The 13,474-nt window shown below is 41.7% G+C and overlaps 2 protein-coding genes across 3 annotated transcripts in view; one reads left to right on the top strand and one right to left on the bottom strand.

The window, feature by feature from the left end:
• Nucleotides 1-899: 899 nt before the first annotated feature.
• Nucleotides 900-13,457, bottom strand: wnt4b (wingless-type MMTV integration site family, member 4b). 2 transcript variants are annotated; one of them, XM_084943423.1, is made up of 8 exons: nt 4,576-13,457; nt 4,085-4,321; nt 3,897-3,981; nt 3,647-3,778; nt 3,211-3,353; nt 2,979-3,119; nt 1,973-2,135; nt 900-1,858 (listed from the first exon to the last, which is right to left on the bottom strand). In XM_084943423.1, the coding sequence occupies exons 1-8, from the start codon at nt 4,609-4,611 to the stop codon at nt 1,689-1,691; spliced, it is 1,107 nt and encodes a 368-aa protein (XP_084799549.1). In that variant the 5' UTR covers nt 4,612-13,457; the 3' UTR covers nt 900-1,688. The 2 variants fall into 2 exon arrangements, with proteins under 2 accessions (XP_084799549.1, XP_084799550.1); XM_084943424.1 differs by having other exon boundaries at nt 904-1,858; nt 4,085-4,238; nt 4,576-13,453.
• Nucleotides 8,272-13,474, top strand: part of chd4b (chromodomain helicase DNA binding protein 4b) — a 30,627-nt gene continuing 25,424 nt past the window's right edge. The window contains exon 1 of the mRNA XM_084943420.1: nt 8,272-8,289. The gene's annotated coding sequence lies outside the window, so the exon portion shown is untranslated. The remainder of the gene's footprint in view (nt 8,290-13,474) is intronic.

The following is a 13,474-nucleotide window of genomic DNA, read 5'->3' as shown; positions in this document are numbered from 1 at the left end:
AGGGTGTGATCACACAAGTCACACTTGCCTCTGCACTCGCACTGTGTTAATGATCTGGGCCTGAGTATGCTTCTCTCACATGCTCCCCCTGTCTCTGTTGTACACACACACTTTCTCTACCAGAGCACAATGAGCTTCGTAATTTTATGCATTTTGTTGTTTATTTTTAGATCTTCTTAAAAGCTGCAGCATGATCAGTTGAGGAAGTGTAAGGTATCCAGTGAAGTGGGAAAAAAATCCCTCCAAACCTACCTGGTCTTATTTGAAAAAAGTAACTGCCCCCTAAACCTAGTAACTGGTTGTGTCACCCTCGGCAGCTAGAATTGCAATCAAGCGTTTTTGATATATGGCAATCAGTCTTTCACATTGATGAGGAGGAATATTGTCCCACTCTTCACAGCAGAATTGTTTGAATTCAGCCACATTGGAGGATTTTCGAGTATGAACGGCCTGTTTCAGGTCGAAATGACAAAGCATCTTAAATGGATTTGGAGGACTTGAGCCATGCAGCCAATCCAGATAAGGATTAAAGGATTGTTAACATGACGCCAGGTAGGTGGTGATTTCTCTGACTGCAAAAAGAAGTTCAGTTGTTTACAAGTCAATAGGAAAACAGCGACTTGATCTATGACGTCAATAACCACTTTCCTGATGAGTTTATGAGCTCGGTCGCTGGTTTCAAGTCTTACAGAAAACAACATGATGCTTATTGTGTAAATTATGGCTCCTATTAGATTAAAAACATGATTAAGCTGCGCATGTTTTAGGGCGAGGCTTTGTGATTGAAAAGTTGCTTTAAGTGGGCAGGGTCACATGATGTAAAAGGGCTCCACAAATCAATGAGTGAGATCTCTTTTTTTATATAAAGTCTACTAGCAATGACAGTCTGACAGTTATTGAGTTTCACTGTAGGTTTTAAATAATAAATCAATCAATGGTATAGTCATGCAAAACTAAACATGTACAGGGACCTGCAACTACAACTTCTGTTCCAAACAGTCTCACAGGGTACCATTCAATAAAGAAACACTTTGGTATTTTTTTTAATAAACTACTCTATTTATTAGAAACTCAAAAAGACCTAAACGCACTGATTGTGCAGGAAACAGAACAGTTTCATACAAGGACGAGGGACAAAAACACAAGACATGGATGTAAGTGCAGCAAAGACTCTGATATACAAATAAATAAACCAGAATCAAAAAGAAGACATAAATACAGTACAAGTCCAAAGACGTGCTAGCCTATAACAGAATACAAGATAAAAGAAATCTTCAGTGTTTGAGAGTTAGTTCGGGTTAAGCTCTGCTTTAAAAGCTTTGTCAGTTCAGCGTGTGATTAACTGCTGTGTTTGTGTGTGTTCATGCCTACACCTGTATGCATGTCTGTGCCTGTCAGTTTGTCTGTCTTAATATTTTGAGCAGTTTAAAAGCTGAGCAGACTTTTTTTTTGTACTTTCCGATGGAGCTTTGTCTTTACATTAGTTCTAATTTTGCAGCTTTTACAAGAAAACAATCAAACCAAACTGCAGTTTCACTTCTCTAAGGGAAAACGTGGACAAAGAAAGGCTGCTTTGGACAATAATTACGATAATTTGGTGTCAAAGTTAACCCGCGCTGTGTCCAGCGGTGTCTGTCTGGTGGTTGGTTAGGATCTGGGCTCATTTGGTCAGGCCTTGTTAGGACTTCTTACACTCTACAGGTATGAATGGTGACCGTATTCTTGCACTGCTGGCAACGCACCGAGCAGCACCAGGAAAACTTGCAGGAGCAGCGCTGCACCACTTCAGCCCGGCCTGCTTTGTAGCCTGGCCCGCAACACACCAGCTCGCAACCATCTGGTGCCAGCCGAGACGTTCCTGGGGGGAGGGGGGGTTGGTTCAAAACACTGCTACATCACTTTCTAAATTGATATGAGTGGTAAGTTGGATTATGTGAATTATTTTCCTGTGACGTGGTCCTCGTGATCTTACCGTTACATCTTCTACCTGCAGTCCCAGGAATACCATTTTCAGGGTCGAGACGGCAGAAATCTGGGGAGGGTGCAAGATACACAAGATCTCTGGCAGCAGGGGGTTTGACCTGTGAGTCTCGGGGGAGCAAGGCTGTCCTGGAGCCTATATGTGTCAGGCGGACCTGGGAGGATTGTGACATTAAAACACAGTAATGTATACTGTAATAATACTGACTACTAAACACGGTCAATGTTTTTAAAATATGTGGTCAGCTTATGCAGAAGTGATTCAAAAGCTCACAGCTTATTTTAGACTGTTTTTCCTTCTCTTGGCTACTTCTGATGTCAAAGATAATATCCTTAACCCTTTAAAGCCTGAACCGTGAAATAATTGCCAGGAAATTCAATTTTTCTGAAAATGGAGTGCTTATTGAACATTCTGACAAATTTTAAAAAATGAATCATATTTGATACATTGGCATTATTTTATTTTATTTTGCAATTTACTACAAAAAAATGTATTGTGCTCGAATTATTTAGTTTTCGTGGGGACAAAAATCACACTGATGATCGATAGATCTCTAAAACTCAAGAATTTGAGGCACTTGGTGTTACAAGGTTAATATGGTAATCCCGAGCACACAGCTCTAGCTTTCAGGAAAGTAGCCCCACAACTTGATGTTTAAACCTTCTGTTTGCAAGGAGCAGCCAATCAGAAGAAAACTGATTTAAGAGGGGGGAAGTTAAATTGCTTTTAACCCCCATATTTCATGAGATGATGAGCTGAGGGCTTGCAACAAGCAACAAGATAAATAAAGATTTATTTTGAGATGTGAATCATATAAAACTACGGTAGCAAGGTCCAAAAATACAAACATGGAGCTGAAAAAGCATAACATGTTCATTGAGATGTTTCAGAGGAAATTGTAGTTTTTTTCTGATAAATAATTTACTTCAGCTCTTGTGACGTCTGCTCACCCATTAAGCTAGGGAAGATAAAACAAGCAGAAGGTATCATCTGTTACCTCTGTGGCTCCATCAAAACGTTCCTTGAGCACAACGCCCACACGCCTGAATGGGGGCATGACCTTCCAGCAGGTCCTCAGCTCACAGGACCCAGACACACCGTGACATTTACACTCAACCTGCATGTTATGAAGGATGGCCTGAGGAGGAGATAATCATAAAGGACAAAAAAATTCTGTAAATTCACACAGGGAGTTGGAAATCTGTAAGGACATTGGTGATGTTGCTAACCTTTCGACCCGCCTCGTTGTTGTGGAGGTTCATGAGCGGCCGGCCTGCTGACAGCCCCTTGGCTCGCTCCGGTTCATCCACAAATGTCTGAGAGAAAGCCACACCATAGGACAGGTTGTCACTGCACCCTGACCACTGGAAACCTGTGGTGGAACGAGGCTTGGATTAAGATGATCTGTGTTACTGCGATTTTGTAAGGTCAAAGAAGGTTAGATGTAAAATGGAAAATCCCATCTGGGTCATGTGAGGCAGGGGGCAGCTGCTACAGTCTCACAGCACAGGTGTGTTACATGTGACAGCTGATGGGAAACTACCAGCTGACATTACTGCTGCATACTTTAGACCCACAATCAGCACTATAGCAGCCTTTCTATGCTCTGTGTGAGTCAGAGTCGATTTACTCACTATATTTTCATGGAATAGAGTTAAAGCTCACCCTCCGGGCTGACCCCCCTGACCTTCCTGTCACAGCCACACCTCTCCAGCTCCCCACGGGTGCAGGCTCGGGTCACCGCAACCGCCACAGCTGCTGAGGACAGAGCGTGCACAAAGGCTGCCTCACGAGTGCCTGAAACCACAGCAGAGACATGACACAACTTTATTTTTAGAGAATATTTATAAATGTTGCTCAGTGAATCGAGGTTTCTTCAGAAAATTCACTAACTTCATGCCAGTAATGGGTCTACCTTGGTTCATCACTCTGCCAAATACATTGATCCCACGTGGGGTGATGGAACAATTCCAGCGGCGATTCCTGAACTGGTGCTGGCACTGAATTGGACAGCGAGTTACACACCAGGAATGTAAAAGTTTCCATATCTGCCACACATAATGGTGATTGTTGTTTAAATCACTCAGAAGTTATGCTTCATACCTCTTCTATGACCATCTCTGCTGCCTTGCGTACAGACTCCATGACCTCCCCCCGTGCTCTGCACACCCCCACCTGGCCTGGGGTCAGCCCCCTCAGTCGTGCACATGGGGCAGCACCAGACACAGGCCGGGAACGGGGCAGCCTCGCCAGGGAGCTGGGACATGAAAATGGAAAGTGGAGGAGTGATTCACAGCAAGTACGTGGGGGAAGATGCATATTTAAGTACAAGGTTGGGGGCTTTAAAAGAGTGACAGAAAGATGAAAAGGTAACAAATAGAGAGGATGAAAACAAGGAGACAAACAGGCAAAGAAGACACGGAGGGCACAGTGAAGGCAGGGAGAGAGAGAAAAGAGAAAAGGTCACCAGGAGCGAGACAAAGAAAAGAGGGGAGCGACTGAAAGAGATTTAGTGACATGTCACCACCTTTTAAAAGTTATAGCATGACAAACAAACTCCCTCTTTCTCATCCTCCTTCACACACTAGACTTACAGCCAATTGGTTGCCATGGTGGGGTGGGTTGCCCATAGCAACAGGAGGAGGAGTGGTGCCGTGAGATTGACAGTGGAGACAGTTGGCATCAGACTGTCTGTCTGTCTGTCCGTCTCCGTGCGTCAGGCTGGGTCGTTGGGTCCACAGCTGAAGTGATCGCTCCGTCCGTCTGTGTGTTTGCTGCCGTTTAAGTTTAAAGTCCAGAGTCTGGGGATGATCCCCACATATCTGTTGAAATCACAAGTTAGCAGGTTAATGATGAATGCAGAGATGCTCTGCATGGTATTTTGGTCAAGTAAACAATAACTTCCTTATTAGTTTTCTAATGATAAGGTTTATGCAAGTTACTGGTGTTCGAAGTTAAGTCTGTATATGCAGTTTATCATTTTGTAGCAAATAAAACCACAAAATTACTGCATTATACTCGTGAAATTTCCTTCAGGTTGCAAGAGTTTTAAAATTGATTCTTACCAGTTGATATTTTTGTGATAGCCAGTTATTCTTCTTTTTCTTACTGAGAGGACAGAATTTCAAAATGAATCACAATTTTATTCAGCAAAGATGCTCTTCGGCTTCTCTCTGTTGTTGCCAATAAAAGCATACTTACATGACTGTTTCACAAACTCATCCTTGATGCACAAAAAGACGTCCATATGTCCGATTTCAGTCCCAGATTAACTGAATTCACCCCCAAAAACAAGAACCTAAAATCCAGAAACACTAATAAAAGTCACTTTTTATTAGTCAGGCAAACAGTAGCACGGTGTCATCTTGTGGTTAGTTCTTTCCCGGGAAAACAAATGTGTCCATTGCGAGTTGAAAAAGCAAGAATGAGTGAGGGCAGTGAGCTGGGAGTGATGGGTTATAAAGGAGGTAGAGAGTGAGGGTGGGAGAGAGAGGACATCCAGGGTGTGGAGTGATGCTGACAGAGGGAGGAGGAGGAGGGTTTGGAAAAGGGTCATTGTTTTACTACGCAAGCATTACAAGCGTAAGTATGCCCTCTATTGTGTTAATCTGGCATGAAAACTAAAGTCTGAGCCTGGGCTGGTACCTGGACTGAAATCACAAATGTGGTTGTGCGCATACATGCCTTAACACATGTATGAACATATATATATGATTTATATCAGAGAAACATATGAGAACTCCAACTCCAACCTGTTTGTTTCAATAAACTTTTCTGCAAAATCCTCTTGTCAGTGACTGAAACGCAGCACTTCCAGTTCCACATATATGTACACGCATGTGAGAAAGTGTCTTACCTAATGTGTAATTTTCCCAAACTTTGTTGCTCATTTTACGAGTCCAGCTCCCCCCCCCCCCCCTACTTTTCCTCTATGTCCCCCACATTTGCCCTCTCGTTCTCCTTCTCTCTCACTCCCTATATTGTCTTAGAAGAAGGGGTGACATTTAGACAAGGGGAAGAAAACAGACTGCCGACAAATATTGGAACTAAGGCAAATAAATCACAAGAAGGGAGGGCACGAGGACAGAGCGGATCGGTGTCACACGGGGGATTGGGAAAAGCAATAAAGAATAATAAACCAGGTTGGTGGTATATGAACTGAAGACCAAATTCTCAATCAAATTATCCACATGAACATAGATTTTCTGGAGAATTTGAAATACCCTAAAAATATTTTATTGATTACTGCATGTTGGCTGTTTAGCACAGAAAAACCAAGAGCATGAGATAAACTGTACAGCATTTTTTTAAAGAATATTTATCGCTGCATATATTTTCATTTTTTATTTTGTAGTATTCCCTCCCTTTCTCTCCTTCAAACCAGTCACAGCAATACTGGAAGAAATCCAGATGTACCTTCAGTGTTTTAGAAATTTGTGTTTCCTTTAGATTTAAGCTACTTTTGGGACCTATTCCAGTCTTATAACACACTGAAACAACCAGAAGAAGCATGTAAATTATGACTATTTCATTCCCCATATTTATGGTTTTTACTGAATAATGTAAGGTCTTTAAGGCCTACTAAGTCAAACTGTAAAAGATATAAGAAAATAAAGTTTTATTGACCTATATTTTTTCCTCAGTTTCCGCTTCCCTTGGGAAAAGAAAAATCAGGTTGTCACAAGATCAGTAAAATGTCAGTAAATGTGCTGTTTCAGCTTTCTTGAGCATCAGAACTCGTAAATTAATATAGCTCATAAATGTATTAAACGATCAGTATATGATTTATGACATGACTAAAACATGACCTTTAAATGCAGCTTAATTGCACAGAATCACACAAATTCCACTTCAACCAGAATCCTAAACCAGAAATCTGGTTCTGTTGTTGTGCTAATCTAGGCTAGTTAGCATAGAAAGTAGTTTTGTATTACAGTTTCCTCTGTTATGATGAGATTCAGCTGATGTCCAACAAACTAAGTGAGAAGCATCAAAGTGACTTTTAAAGGTAAATTAGCTACATGGTGAAACTTGCAGCTACGTCACCAGCTAACTATAACCAGATGGTGGTAAATGCAGTTTTGCTTTCATATCCATTTTTTTAAAATTCCGAGTTAATTTAGGTCCTGATTTCCACATATTCTGCCATCACTGATGTCTGATGGTAATTTTTGTTGATTTTAAAGTTGAAATTTAACTTCAAAGACTATAAATTAACATATGTGCCGCAGTCTTGTGACACCTAATGAAACCCCATTTGCTCATCATAGACGCTCATGTGTTGAATCAGTCAGTGCGTCACTGAAGCCAAACATTTGCAGACTCAAATGTTGGGAGTCCTCGTCTAAGATTTGGTGGCCCGTCTACCTGACACCCAGAGTAAATGGTCACCCATCTCTCTTGCACACTTTCCTCTGTGTGTATCAGCAAAGACAGGTCTCTCCGAGGCTCCCTTCCCTCCTTTTTTAGTCTTCCACATGTCGTATTACTCCTTTGTGTCCCCTGTTTCTCCAAGTGACGTCTTCTGCTGTCTCCCACAGCAACACCATGGAGATGAGCTGGCCACTGTCATGTCCGGCGCCTCTGTTATGCTCGTCCCTTCACCCCTCTCTCGTAAATAACCTGCCCTCTTTTTTTTTATCTTTATCTTTCCCCCATTTTGTGGACATTTTATCATTCCGAAATGGTCCCACACTGATTGACTGTAGCCAGGTTGCAAAGCCTAAAGAGATGCTTGTTAAAGCTTCAGCATGACATATATGTGGAGATGAGTTGCTTTCCCTCTGTTAAAGTGGGAGACAGCAGCAGACTTTGAGAGACAACTCTTAACTGATCTCACTTTGTCCACTGATTCTTACCATTGGGATGGATGATCGGCCTCATTCGGACAGGGCTGCCTCAGGGTGAGTCTAGACTTCACGAACATGCTCCCCCCCCCAACCCCTCCCAAGGTCATTAAGAGACAGAAATGTAACCCATCACCTTTTTCTCACTCCTCGATCTGCTTTGTTACTTCCCTGCAGTTGAGGGCTACCTGCCTCAGCAGTCTGAATGCAGATATCAGGCAGGAACATGACTGTTGTGCATGAGCAGGCTCACATTGCTCAGGCATCTCTGCCAACAAAGAGCACTGCACGCACTGCTGTGTATGAATGTGTGCGGAGCGTGTGCATGAATATTATGGGATGGCGGGCGGTGGTGTTGTCAGGCAGGGAAGAGGGGGTGGCAGAGTGGGCGGCGAGCTGTGTGCACATGGGGGGAGGGGGCAGAGGGAATGGACGACCCATGGATGTTATGGAAATATGGCGGTGAGTGTACATGTGTGTGCGCGTGTGTTTGGGGGGTGGGGGGGTGTAGCAGCCTGCTTTAGGTGGAAGGACAGCTGTGCATATAGGATAGAGGCAGCAAGATGACGGTGTTGCACGTGAGTGCATGTGCACCCGCACATGCATGTGTAAGGGGCATTCAAGCAAAAGTAACGGACAATGACCAGACGTAGGCCTTTGTTGCTATGCGATCTGCATGTCCTGTACAGTGGGGAATACTGCAAAGTGGCCTCTGGAGTGTAGAGAAAGGCCTCACATCTTTGCAGCTCCTGCCCATTGAGATCTGAATCTGATACCATAGGAATCTTTCTTTTATGAATCAAAGCAACATAGGTATCAATAATCAAGACCCACAAATAAAAAGCAGAAGAAAATATTAATCACATGCCTATTTAACAGTGAAAAAAATAATAGTGTTAATGTAAACTATGTAATTTTTTTCCCCAATGAAATGAAGCACATAGATCTCTGTGAAAAGTAAAGAAATACAGTAAGTTAATAGGCAGGAAATCCAATTAAAATGCAATGCATAATTACAGTTTAGTTATCCATGGCTGACAGTCTAAATAGTAACATGTCTTATGCCATAATGAGCAGCAACCTGCAAAGTGAGCTAGTCATAACAAGCCAAATGCTGCCAAAATTGACATAAAATGTCTGTCAGATATCAAACACACTGAGGTGAACGTTGCACAAAACACCTGAATGAATGCTAAACTGCTGCAGCTAGTAGGCAAAGTATGTGTGTGTGTGTGTGCAAGCATATGTCTGTGTGTGACAGAGGAATATGATGCTTAAACTGTACGCAAATCTGATTCAGTGTGATTACAAAGTGCTTTTCAGAGTAGTAGAAAGGAGCGTTTCTCATGGTGAATGAGTAAATCTTTGGAGCCTGATTAGACGCCATGTGGCCTTCGATTGCTCCTTCTAAACTCGTTTATGAGTTCAAACTTTTCAAATTGGACTTAACATTAAAGGGATTTTACTTTGGGAAGCCACTCAGAAACGAAGAGACCCCACTGAGCAGCTAAAAGCAGCCATTTTCATTTATTTCTTTTTTAAAATAATAAGTTTTAGAAATCAATCAGTGAAGCCACAACAGGGAGCTGAATTTAGCAGAGGAATGTGCTGCTGAAGCAGGCACATTTTAGTTAACTTATTTGGTACTTTTGCTTTTGTATTACATATTATCTTTGGTACCTGCAGCTTACATATATATAAAATCTATCATGATTATTGCTGCGATGGTTTTGGATGTGCTGAAGCTCTGGTTGTATTTACTCCAGACAGAACCTGAAGGCAGCAGCAGTGTGCATGTGTTTTATGAATCAATTTTAAGATAAGATAAGATAAGATAAGATAAGATAAGATAAGATAAGATAAGATAAGATAAGATAAGATAAGATAAGATAAGATAAGATAAGATAGGACTTTATTGATCCCACAACGGGGAAATTTTTGCGTCATTTTAGCACTTCCTTTCGACTGACACTTTACTACACAAGATACACGATATGTGTGTACTTGCAAATCTGCTGGCTCTTGAAAGTAGATGACCAGATGTGAGACAGATGTGTTGCAGTCGAGTTGTAATGAACCCACTAATAACAGTCTAATTTAGGAACTCTACGTATGATAATGGCCATCATTTGTGTACATAATCAAAACTGAATCACTGTGATTGAAATGCTGAGTGTGGCTCTCTTGTAGTGTATCAATAAATCTGTACTCGATCAAACTCACATGTGGCTCATCCTGAGCTCTTATTTGCAGATTCAGGTAATTTTACTTCAGAATTACTGAACCAAGCAAACCCAGCTGGGAGAAGGTTTTAGTCAGGCCTGATTTTATTTTTCGATCCATCTGTTTTCTTCTTCTTATCCAATTCAGGATGAGGGTTGGGGTACACCAGATGGGTCAGTCTATCACAAGGCCAACACAAAGACAGAAAGAAAGAGAAGCACTGGAAACAATTTAGTCAACATGCATATTTTTTGGACTGTGGGACAGAGGAAACCCGCACAGGCCAGACAGGAAGAACATGCATGCGCCGCACAGAAGGCCCCAGCCAACCAATGGATTCAAGCTCAGGACCCAGGACAGTAATATCCATTGCATCACTGTGCACCCCTGATTTTACTTTTCTTTTAAGTTATTGGTTTTTTGTGGTGGAAATGTGCTGTTAGCTTTTTATTTGTTTCAACACCCAGCCCCTTATCTAACAATTCAAGTCAATCCAGTTTTATTTATATACTGCCAAATCACTAAAACAGTTGCCGCAAGGTGCTTTATATTACAAGGTAAAGATGCTACAATAATACAGAGAAATTAGAGAAAAACCCAACAATCATATGACCCCAATGAGCAAGTGCTTTGGCAGCAGTGGGAAGGAAAAACTCCCTTTTAACAGGAAGAAACCTCTAGCAGGACCAGGTTCAGGGACCTGCCACGACCGGAAGAGAGCCAGAGATGAGTAATAACTAAAAATTAAATGCAGTGAGATGTATAAACACAGATATAAAGAACCAAAAATGTGAGTGTAAAAAGTGACTGAAGAAGAAACACTCAGTGCATCATGGGAATCCCCCGGCAGCCAACACCTATTGCAACATAAATAAGGGAGGATTCAGGGTCACCTGATCCAACCCTAACTATATGCTTTATCAAAAATGAATGTTTTAAACCTAATCTTAAAAGCAAAGAGGGTGAATCCGAGCTGGAAGCTGGCTCCACAGAACAGGGGCCTGAATGCTGAAAGCTCTGCCTCCCATTGTACTCCAGGAACCACAGGTAAGCCTGCGGACTGAGAGCGAAGTGCTCTAATGGGGTGATATGGTACTGTCAGGTCATTAATATAAGATGGGGACTGATTATTTAAGACCTTGTATGTGAGGAGCAAGATTTTAAATTCAATTCTGGATTTAACAGGGAGCCAATGAAGGGAAGCCAGTAAAAAAATATGCTCTCTCTTTCTAGTCCCTGTCAGTACTCTCACTGCAGCATTTTGAATCAACCGAAGGCTTTCTAGGGAGTTTTTAGGCCATCCTGATAATAAAGAATTACAGTAGTCCAGCCTAGAAGTCATAAATGCATGAACTAGTTTTTTAGTGTCACTCTGAGACAGGATGTTTTATTTATTAATACGTGCTTTGAAGGACATATCCTGGTCACAAATGACACAAAGATTTCTTACAGTGTTATTGGAAGCCAAGGTAATACCATCCAGAGTAAGCATCTGGTAAAATACCACATATCTAAGATTTTTAGGCCCGACTACAATAACATCAGTTTCATCAGAATTTAGAAGCTGAAAAATTAAGGTCATCCAGGTCTTTATGTCTTTAAGACATTCCTGCAGTTTAACTAATTGGTGTGTGTTATCTGGCTTCACAGATGGATAAGTTGGGTGTCATCTGCATAGCAGTGAAAACGTGTGCTATGCCTTCTAATGATACTGCCTAAGGGAAGCATGTGTAATGCAAATGGAACTGGTTCTAGCACAGAACCCTGTGGAACGCCATAATTAACCTAAATGTGTGAAGAGGACTCTCTATTTACATGAACAAATTTAAGTCTATTAGATAGATAGATAACTCAAACCACTGCAGCGCAGTACCTTTAATACCTACAGCATGCTGTACTTGCTGTAATGGTCAATGCAATTGAACATTGCACTGAGGTCAAGCAGGACAAGCACAGATATGAGTCCACTGTCAGAGGCTATAAGAAGATCATTTGTAACGTTCACTAAAGCTGTTTCTGTGCTGTAATGAGCTCTGAAACTTGACCGAAACTATTCAAACAAACCATTACTCTGCAGATTATCAGTTAGCTGTTTTACAACTAGTCTTTCAATATTGTGTATTTTGTATAATTTTTTCCAGTGACAGGTCATTCGTCTCATCATGCGTAACATTTGCCTTGACGTGTCATGGGTGAGGTGTTTTGAGTCTTTCCAATTTATAATCTTTGAGAAAACCCAGGCCTCACTGAAGAGATTATGTTTGTCAGCTGACTTGGGAATGCCATGGTGACTGCTCCCACAGCTAGTAGATGTGTTCTGGGAGAAGAGGGAGGTCTCCATGGTTGGATGGATGAATAATGTGTAACATTTGATAGTTAAAGGTTTCCCTTTTTTCCCTAAAGCAATGCTGATGTTTAAATAATGGAGGTCTATGGGTGTTTTTAAATCATTCTTCTGGATACAAACCAAGTAGAAACAACTTTTAGTAGAAACAACTTTTAAATGATCTCTGCATGTGTCTTTCTGAGCTCGTCACAAAATATATTAATCCTCCTGTAAAGTCTCACACAGTGAAGTAATGTTACTTTGGACTCTGTACATTTAAAACATATGTCTGTTATATTTATAGTACAGTCATTTACTTTAGGGGTAGTTACATAAGTTGCATTTAGCAACATATGTAACTAGCACTATTAACACTATAATCCACTCTCTAAACACAAACAGATTATAAAACTTGGATATCATGGCTTTCATTATTTCTGCAAATATTCAGAGGGTGGAGGTGAGGATCTAGTGGGTCGGTGTTGATACACTTTAACAAAACTTCTCAAAAAGTTTTGTAAAAGTCACAAATTCAACTTAAGGAGGGAATATTTGTTTGTTTATTTTTTTTTAATGAAGGAATTACTTTCTAACCACTGCTGTGCTGGTACATACCTGCTGGTTTGTCATGCGGGTGGAGGAGATAATCCTGGAGGAACTGATGGCAGTCTTCTCTGTCACTGGGGTGGCCCTGGGTACTCTCCACCTGTGCTGATGCCACAGGAACAGGGGGCCCAGAGATCTGCAGCACTTCCTGCTCAGCAGGCCTGTTTGACCCGAACACAGTCGGCATGCTGCCTACCTGTATGAATCCAAAGGAAAGAGTGAAGGCTAAATGACTTCTTGTTGTAGTCCTGCTCACTACCAGGTGGATGCTCTGTGAGTATTATGGTCTGTCACCAGTGGACTTGCGCTCCCCTGGAGACCCAGCTCACTAGTGTTTTTTTGTTCTCTTTCTTGTCTTTTTAGGAGTTGTATATTATGGGATGTATACTGCTACTGCTTGAGTATTATGGTCTGTCAGGGAGTGGGGGGGGGTGTCACCATGACAACGGGGTTGCTAAGGGGGCTGGGACTGCCAGTGGAGAGGGGAAGGAG

This window comes from Perissodus microlepis, chromosome 11, assembly GCF_051167445.1.
Source record: "Perissodus microlepis isolate ML-2025 ecotype Zambia chromosome 11, ASM5116744v1, whole genome shotgun sequence".
Taxonomy (NCBI): domain Eukaryota; kingdom Metazoa; phylum Chordata; class Actinopteri; order Cichliformes; family Cichlidae; genus Perissodus; species Perissodus microlepis.
This window is presented reverse-complemented; position numbering and strand designations above follow the sequence as displayed.

What these genes read in the sequence shown, in the direction of transcription:
- wnt4b (XM_084943423.1), bottom strand. Translation starts at nt 4,611, where the DNA reads ATGGGCAACCCACCCCACCATGGCAACCAATTGGCT. An exon ending in ACCATGGCAACCAATTGGCT is followed by an intron (nt 4,322 to 4,575) that starts GTAAGTCTAGTG and finishes ACTCTTTTAAAG; the next exon opens with CCCCCAACCTTGTACTTAAA. An exon ending in ACAACGAGGCGGGTCGAAAG is followed by an intron (nt 3,120 to 3,210) that starts GTTAGCAACATC and finishes TCTCCTCCTCAG; the next exon opens with GCCATCCTTCATAACATGCA.